This window comes from Prenolepis imparis, unplaced genomic scaffold, assembly GCF_030444845.1.
Source record: "Prenolepis imparis isolate NDT839.2.m4 unplaced genomic scaffold, iyPreImpa1.0 SCAF_116, whole genome shotgun sequence".
NCBI lineage: Eukaryota > Metazoa > Arthropoda > Insecta > Hymenoptera > Formicidae > Prenolepis > Prenolepis imparis.
In genome coordinates this window covers 43,923-53,783 of record NW_028141274.1, presented here as the reverse complement: position 1 = coordinate 53,783, position 9,861 = coordinate 43,923, and the positions used below count along the sequence as shown (strand labels likewise).

Here is a 9,861-nt window from a genome sequence, read left to right as displayed (position 1 = left end):
GTTTTCGAGAAGAGGTAAATAATTTTTTGATGAAAAGAACTTTTGTGAAACTTTTATTATTAGACTTTATTTCACGGAAAAAAAATTAGTTAGTTTAAAAAATAAATTATAAAGTTATAAATGTTTAAATTTTACATTTTATTTACTTATTAGTTACATTTATTTTGCTCGATTTTATCTAACAATAGTAAAATATATATTAAGAGAATTTTTCGGGGAAAGGTTCCTCAGGATATATAAAGGATTAAATAATCTCTAATGAAACAAATTTTAAGAAAAAATTTTAATTAATCTTCTTACATTGTAAAAAATACTTTGTACGTTTAAAATCCTAATAATAAAATTTAAAAAGTTTTATTTCACATTTTTTATTTTACAATTTTTCACTTATTAAATATAATTAAAATTTTTCTGTTATTACAAATATTTTTTCTAATTAAAATATATCCATAATTTATATTCTATCCTATTCTGCACTATAATATATCCTATACTTTTCAAAAATTTATATTATTTTTACAAGACAATTTTACAATTACTTATCTATTTTATTATATCTACATTTTGCTGTATAAAGTGAAAAACGCGCGAAGGTGGAAGAGACCCTGATAACACAGAAGGTTTTAGTTATGTTGCAGCGACGTTTCAATGTTTCAATTGTGTGTCATGACATTTGTAATATCTCTGAGATAATCTTTTTTGAAATATTGCAATTGCAATATTTCTGCAGTTATCTTGATTGAAACCTTACATTTTAAGTGTTTCTGCAATGTAATATTTTGTAACATTACAAATGCAAGGTTTCTGAGACTTCTCAATAAATATATTACCGCGAGATGATTGCCGGCCGGGATAGATGGCAGTGTAGTTGGGCGTAGTGTGTTGGCTTGTTACAAGTACACGGTGTCTTTGTTCTGCCGAAGATATTTATTATTGTCTTATCACGTAAAAGGTATGTATGCTTATGAATTAACATATATATTACAAAAATAATAAAGTTACATGAAAGTTCGATGGCTCTATTTTTAATAGAAAAGTTGTAAATTACAACTAGAAAAAGCACATATTTTTTATGTCCGAAATAGGTTAGTGCGTGTTGAAGATTAGAGATTATTTCTAAAATTTTTCAGTAAACCATATATAATAAATATTTATATAATAAGTCTTTCTAGAATGTGATGTGATTTTAATGTGTGATATATATTTATTCTATTGTATATTTATAAGTTCAATTCGATTAGACTTCTCAAACCAAAAACTTATATGCCTTCATATTTACATTTATTATTTTATTTATATATAACGACTAAAGTTTATTATTTACAGGAAATTGAAAATGTCGCGATTTACAATAGCAATATTTTGACGATGGTCTACAGTTAGTGCCATCATCGTGGTTATTTGATAATGGAACAATGTGTCACTGGCCGCCTTACACGAACGAAAAAAAAGTTCGGAAAGCAATTATTGAAGAAAGCAGTCCTGATTGTGCTTGGCCTACTCACAAAATTCTACGCATTTTTGGGACTTCAAGTGAGTAAATTATTTTATGGCAATTTTAGTGTATGTTGTTTAATATTTATTTTATTTGTTGTATTTAATTTTCAGGCACGTATGAAGCAGGAATTGAAAAGGTGAAGCTTGCTCAAGATTATTCCGACTTAGATATTTCCGATGCCGACATTTCACGTCAGAAACGTATATCACGTCAAAAAAAAGTGTTCGAAAATTCAACTTCTCTTCAACTTCTGATGACAGTGATCAAAACAACAACTATTTCTGAAAATCAACAAGTGCAAAAAAAAAGAATACTCTTCCAGCACCACCGTCATTGCCAAAATCATTTATAGTCAAACCTACAAACAATGAAATTCTAAGCGAGGAATTCTTTAATTCTAATAAGGAGTTTAATTCTAACAAAAATATTATAAAAGAGGCCTTCACTTCAGACACTCCAGGCAAAAGTTAGTATAAAAAATATATCACAAAATTATATATTTTATATACAATAAATAATAATATATTTTACAATAAATTAATACAACTAAATTATTTGTTTTTGTTGTTTCTTTTTATTAAGATAATTATTATACGTGTGTTTGTCCGAAAATATGTAATATATTATATTTTTTACAGATATGCTACCTGAAATATTGAGACGACTAAATCAAATATAAGCGAAATTAAGTTCGATAGATGATCGCCTCTGCAAACTAGAAGAAAATCAAAATAATACTCCAAAAAATCAAGAAATGTCAGTTTTGCAAGAATTTATAGCTTTACCGTTAAAAACTAATGAAGAAATTCAAAATATGGAGACAGATCTTGAAAATCAAGACTTTTTCGAACAAATGGTAAATATTTTTTCCATATATATAAACTTTAAAATATATCTTATATGTAATATATATGTATGTATACATTCTTAATTATAATAAATTTTAATTTTTTTTTAGGCCATTTCGTTGAATAGAATTGGCGGACGTGACAGCCGAGAATTAATTATAAACATTTTAAAAAGAACAATTACAAATGAGATAGCAATTCAATATAGTTGGGCTGGAAAGCTAAAAAAAATGGGATTTAAAGACTTGCTTCTCGCAAAGTGTATTATGCGTAAGTTTTGAGACTAATTTTTAGTATTTTACTTTAATATTTTATCTCAATAATGTATTAAAAATATAAATATTAATAAATGTTTTAGGAGCTGTACGTTTAACGGATAAAAAAATAACTGAAAAAGAAATTATAAATTATATTTCTAAGTGGCTTGTACAAGGCACTATAAGACACGAGCGTAGTCTTGAACCAAAAAAAACGTAAGTTGTTGAAATGTGTATACGTATATATATATATATATATATGTGTGTGTTATTTATGTGTGTGTGTACACACACACACATAAATAACATGCTTTTTTGTTATACTTTATAATCACATTATTTTTATTTTCAGTAAATGTCAGAAAACAGCGGACGAAGAGGCAATATAAGAAAAATTATTATTAAATATTTTAATATATTTTATTTCTCATTTCAAATAAATTTATAAATCATTTTGAGTAACTATATATTTTATAAGATTATATAAAAAATAATAATATAATATATATAATTATAACTTAAAAAATATTAAGAAAAGTAAAATTAAAAAAGATAACTATTATATTAAATAGTTATAAAACTGATTTAATAAAATCATAATTTAATAAAATATTTGGTTTTTTTATTAATATTTATTCCTACATATATATATATATATATATATATATAATTTTACATTTCTGCAATGTTACAAATGAAACTAAAGACGATATTGCACCAACCTTACCGAAAAGTTCCAGAAACATTTCCGTAATATTTCTAGAACATTTCTTGCGGACAGAAGCGGACATTTTAACGTTGCTGCAATCTTGCAGAAACATCTCAGAGACATTACGCAATGTAACTGTAATAGTTTCAAATGTTTCAATGTATTATTCCTGCAACGTTACAGAAACTTTTTTGTGCTATCAGGGGAGAAGCGATCGTGTGGAATTATTATATTGCGTTTTTAAACAGTTAAATATCCATAGGGGAGGGAACAACGATTGTTAATAAATCTACTCTTTAATAGCACGGCGCACATATTTTTGTTTCATCACGTGTTATTATTTCGTGAAACGCTGTACGCCGAATGGCTCTGAATCGCAGATTTATTGACGTTTCCGGAGTTATTTCTTTTTCCTCGTTTTCTTTTATCTCTCCTTCCTGTTGCACACTTTCTCTTTGTATTAATAATTCCCTAATATTATTAAAATTAATTAAACGAGAATTTTCAAAGTTTAGGGTTATACCCTTCATTTTGCAAACTTTGTGCATCTGACCATCTGATGTGCGAACCATATACGCGTAAAATTTTGGACCGCCGGACACGAACGACTCTATATAACTATCGAGCCCAGCTTTCAAGTTTGTTAGTCATATCGCCTAAAAAATTACCCGTGGGTGGTTCGTACTCGTGTGGATCAGCGCTGCTTACATATATACAAGAATCAGTATACAAAATATTATAATCATAATACAAAACGCGCCTATCTAATTTTACTAAGTATTCATACAATTTTAATCTCGCTTGCGCCGTCGTGTAAGCTGCTATTACAACATTTGTAAGATGCGATGGTGGGATCGCCTCCTCGCGTAATCGAGTCGAGACATATATCACTTCATCGTTTACCGGTAATAAATCTGTTATTTCGTACTGAGGGCTCGCGAGTAAATTCAAACGTTGCCCGAATTTTCCCCAGAAAGAGTTTAAGCATAGTTTCGCGACCGAGCGTAGACCGGAGTTTTGTGCGATGTTGTACTTTTCAAGAACGATACCTTCTCTCTCCTCGTACTCGCGAAGATAACGCTCTTTAGCATCTTCATCCACGCATTCGCTCGGCCATCCACTAGCCTCCTGTTTTAACTGTAAAAATGTATATATATAACCGGTAAATAAACCCCCTTGACGCATAAAAGGATCGTACCGAGTGACATTGTACTGCCATATCTCGTTAACCCCTGTTACAAAATATCCTTTTTCAATTGCTTTTTGTAGTTCGCACGATATCCATGTACCCTCAAATTCGCGCTCAGAAGGAATATGAGTGCACTCGGTGTGCGCTACAAAATGTCTCGCTACAAGTGCGGCATAACGCGAATAACAATTTACCCTGTACCCGATATGGTAATACAGGATGAAAGAGATCTTGCGGAGGAAGTATTTTACAACGTATGATTCCTTCAAGTGACTCGAAATTATACCCCGGTGCCGTTCCAATTATTGTTACGCATTCCTCGCCAACGTATACTGTTGGATGTCCAATCGGGAAGACGCCTGTTTTTAATACATACGGGTACAATGAACACACATCCACGTACTGTATTTTCTCGCTCTCTGTAATCTCATATCGGGTTACAATATTTCCCGTGCGTCCACCGTAGAAGGCCTGACGAGGATCGAGCGGTTCGTTTTCTACCGCGGGATGTTGTTGTAAATATCCCCGCATTTCGTCATTTTCCCGCATTTCGCGATCAAAATCACACTCCCATTTCTCCGTCACCCTGTATTTCCGTCTTCGAAGACGAAACGTCGTTGCGATGGTGTGTTCGTATCGTAAATCGATTGTATCAACGCGATCCGACGAAAGCGATTTATCGCGATTAATTTGAAAACAGCGCGGACACCCATGCCAGTAACATCCATGAAACTGGAACACGTGATGTATGGTAGTAGTTTTCTACTGACTCGTAACCGTCGACGCGAGTGCCATCGGGCAGACGATATTCCCGGCTTCGTCCTGCATGAATAATGTGATGACCGAGTTCACGCTCAATCCACAGCAGCCATTGCAGCGCCTTACGCGATTGCATATTCACACTCCTATAACCCCCTGCAGGAATGATACCAATCTCTCTATCGCGCTGAAAATTTTTTCTAAAAACTCTCATGCAAGTAGAGGCAATAGTGGTGCATTCTTCGAAGGGACACACTTTTCCGCGTAGAAGAAAAATCTTCCTAAAAGCCATACAAGCTCGCCTAAGAATATCTACATCTTTGCGACAATATTGTAATATTTCTCTTTGAAAATCGAACACATAGTTCTCACGGGTCATCTCGGCATGCCACGCGAGAAATTTTTCACGTTCTCTTGTTCTCATGGAATCGGGCGAATAATAGTATACTTCGGGTAGTGGTCCGACATACGATTGATTATCGATAGTATTAAATAAATGTGGAAAAACTCCTTTACCCGAAGTGTCCGTCAGACCGAAGGCCTTAGGTAAATCGGATAGGCGCATCGGCATGTAATTAATACTATCAATAAATTTCGTATGTCCTACCGTTAGAACAACTATTTTTGTACCGTTTAAAATTACCTGAGGTACTAATGATGTTCGATTTTCAACGATATATTGCAAAATAAATTGTGCGTCAAACGATTTGGCATTATGCGCGATACAAATTAGTCGCTTAAAATATTTCAATGGGCGCGTCGCGAAATATACTTATTCCTGCACCGGGTTACGACGAAATATATATTCGCGAACTCCACACCATCGACATCTCACCGACGTTTCGTTTATATCGGCACACGACACACAAATTTGTTGTGCAACACAAAGTGTAGGCACATGAATTTTTACACTGTCAGTACTTTGGAGCGTTTGATCCTGTCGCGTCTGAAAATCGTAAAATATAAATGCTACGCGATTTCTTTTATCACATGTACGTTCACTCGGTCCCTCGTTTCCACAATGTTGCAGCTCTCCATTATCATCGATAAGATCGGTATTAGAAGTGGCGGAATCGTTATCAGGAGGGATAGGAAGCATGTAACAAAGATGATTTAAAGGTTGGAGAGAACGACACACGTTACAGTAACTCGCGCCGCATTCGTGACGTTTATTTTTATGGATTAAGTAACCGCAGCCGTTGCAAAATTGTACAATTTCACAAATACTCCGTCGCGATTTTCCATCGTACGATTTTTGAGTGCGGTGACGCTCCAAGCATGCACGGTTAAAAAATTCACGTCTACAAATTTCGCATCTAATAGGCTCCTCGTTAGTCAACTCACACGACGGAACGGCATTACAACGAGGGCATTTATTAGAGCATCGATGTCCACCCCTATCGATGCGATAGCTTATGTTACAGGGAACGCAGTAATCTCTACCCCCTGAGGCGGCTCTTAAATTTAACATTACATCATAATGTTTAATATTATTATGGTATATTATATTTAAGCGAGAGTTCGTTTCGCGATGAAGATTGGCTAGAAATTCGACTCCGTCGTATAACGGTTTACCACCCCGACCAAAAGTATCGCCATTATATATTACAATGGCGATATTATCCGCGGCGAGATATTGCTGAAAGCGTTCGATTTCGGGAATTCCACAGCCTTCCTCCGGAATCGCGACACCGGCATCGCTCATTAGTTGCAACGCTAATTCTCGTTGTAACACGGAGTTTTGTCTTCTCACTGCATTCCATTTTTCGTGCAAATGTCCCATGCGTAAATTTCCACGCTCGTTGAAAATTTGCGCAGCTACAAGTGCACGAGGAAGACATAAATTATCTGTGTTAGAAATTGTTAAAATAGAACGCTTAGCAATAACTTCACGGGTAGATGCGTTAACATTTCGTCCGCGTCCCGCAGGGGGTGTGACTCTAAAAACGCGAATGTTAAAATCTTGCGTCATATCGAGCCCACCGGAACTCTGCGATAACGAGCTTACAAGTCCCCAAATATTTTCATGTGTCAAATCGCACGAAGGTCGGAATGATATACCGGCTGGACCACGGATTAAATTCTCGGAGTCAAAAGAAAGCCCTATGTAATCGCCCACTTCACACGACTGTATTGCGTATGTGTGGAGTTCGCGAAATGCTCTTTCTAACCACTCGTAAACGTTCTCACCCTCGGGTATCGGTTGTATATGAAAAGTCGCCTCTCTTCCCTCTATTCCGAAATTTCTAAAACGTCGCGCGTTTTCCGCTAATAATACAATATATCTAAAATTATAATTTACCCGACGAGCTATTTCTTCTTCTGCTTCCTGTGTTGCCTCGTCGTCTTCTTCTTCTTCCTCCTCTCGCAAATTTTCACGATTGGCAACAGGGAGATTGAGAGATTCCTCGTTGGCTTCTTGCTGTTGTTCCACGCTCCGTCCCCTACCTATTTGCACTGAGAAAAAGATTAAAAATGATTTATTTAAAATAAAAATTCAATAAAGTAATGTTTTACTCTCTCGTATTGGAGTTTTATAAAGAGATGTTAAAATTCTAGCAATGACTCACACTTATCCTTTGTTTTTCCTCTCTTTTTCCAATGAGTCTTTATGGTTACACCGCGGAGAGTACGAAACACGCGGATCGATAATTGGAGAGTAAGAAAATTCTAATAAAATTTTATTTAATTAAAATAAAATTTAATCATGAAAGAGATAATTAAATTATGTAAAGTCATTACCTTCCGCTCCTATTTCTTCCTCTCCCTCCTGAACTTCCTCTTCTTCTTCTTCTTCGCCCCCTTCTTCTCCTTCTTCTTCCTCCTCATCTTCTTCTTCTTCTTCTTCTTCATTTTCTTCCTCTTCTCTTTCATTCTCAGAAGAAGAAATTGCATCTTGCTCATTTTCTTGTTGTTGTGTAAAAATAGTAACTACGTCGAAGGGACTTACTTCACGAGGAGTTTGCTCACGTGGTTCTTCCGTGACATTTTCCTCACTATTCGGTTCATCCTCGGTTAAATCAATAACCGGATGTTCGATCTCCGGATTCGAAACGATACGCGCTTGTCCTGAAACATCCAATATTTTAAAATTTCTTAATAAGAATATGATACTTTACTTTCTACCGAGGTTTAAGTTTATATTAAATACTTTCGAGAGGGTCCTGCCTTTGGCGAAGTATCCGCTCGACGTCTTCTATCACGAACTAGTGATAACCGTAAATCTACTCGACGATTCTCTATTATTCATGGAGGCGCACGAAATTGTCCAACTTCAGCGATTAGCCCGAGGTGAGTGTTATACGTTGCGCAATGTCTAAAAAGTTATTAATTTTTATAATTAAATTTGCTCTATTTACTTGTATAATAGAAAAAATAATTACTTGTATAATAGAAAAAAAATAAAAACTTACCATTTTCAACGCTCCTCGGAAGAAAACGTTGATGATGCAAGAGAAGAAATTCTATGTGTCCTCCCACATCTTCTTCGCTATCACCAAAATATCGTCGCGCTTCTATCACTTCCCCGGCAATGTACAAAAGTTCACGAATATTGAAAAAATGTCCCAGACGGAATAAAACCGCGAGCACTACGCTAGGACACTCACCCGCGAATTTTTCAAAAATATGGTAATTTGTTTCATCGATGTTCGATAACTCCGACAAAAATTTTCCCATATTTTTTCCGCACAAACTCTGCGAAAGCAAAATACAGCTCTCGATGACATTTCTAAGATTCGCCATAATTACATTTTTTTACACTCACGCACACGTTGGAAAACACAAGTAATTCGTTTGCGTAAACTCGAAATTGATTTTTACTAACGCTTAAACTCGTATTTATACCCGTTTTATGAAAACGCCTCTTTCTAGGAAGGAGATTTGGAAACATTTTCTCAATCTCCTATTGGACAAGATTATTTTACAAAATTTAATATCCCCTGAAAGACTTTCGGGGGAAAATCATAAATATCAGGAACAGATAATTTTATGTATCGCTCTTTTTTATGTATCGCCCTTTATTTATACTGGATAAACTTTACGATAAGGTTTCAGAAAGACTGAGGCTAAGATAAGCAATTTCTAGGTTTTTTTGTCATTACTTATTATCATTCTTAAATACCTAAATACACAGATTTTCACATTTTTTCCCCATGTTTCAGAAATTCTTCTTTTTTATACTGGATAAACTTTACGATAAGGTTTCAGAAAGACTGAGGCTGAGATAAACATTTTTTTTGTTATAAAATTTATCTTGGAATTTATAGCTTGTAAACAATCGCGTTGCATTTTTGTCAAATACAGCTGTACATTCTTAATAGTTTATACTCTACTAATATTTTGTTTTTTTATTTCTTCTAAATTGTTTGTAAAATTCCATATCAGGGTTGTTTTTCATTATTGTGCGCGCGCATTTCCCCTCCACTTTTCTATTTTATCTCTTTTCCTGTGGTTATTCGGAAAGAATAATCTCATTCGTTCGCCGACATCCAAACGCTCAGTTTCGTTAATAAGAAAGTTTACGGTTCTCGATACTTATTCAACGAATACTTCTCTTTCGGCGCATATTCGATAATTTTTTTCGAGAAAAAACAATCATC

At 34.5% G+C, this 9,861-nt stretch overlaps 1 protein-coding gene across 1 annotated transcript; it reads left to right on the top strand.

Annotated features, from left to right (window-relative positions):
- Positions 1 to 1,461: 1,461 nt before the first annotated feature.
- On the top strand, positions 1,462 to 2,992 carry LOC145947661 (uncharacterized). Its single transcript, XM_083057442.1, has 6 exons — positions 1,462 to 1,533; positions 1,609 to 1,964; positions 2,137 to 2,354; positions 2,457 to 2,616; positions 2,705 to 2,819; positions 2,956 to 2,992. Exons 3-6 carry the CDS (start codon positions 2,253 to 2,255, stop codon positions 2,990 to 2,992), a joined length of 414 nt encoding a protein of 137 aa, XP_082913568.1. The 5' UTR covers positions 1,462 to 1,533; positions 1,609 to 1,964; positions 2,137 to 2,252.
- Positions 2,993 to 9,861: the final 6,869 nt, after the last annotated feature.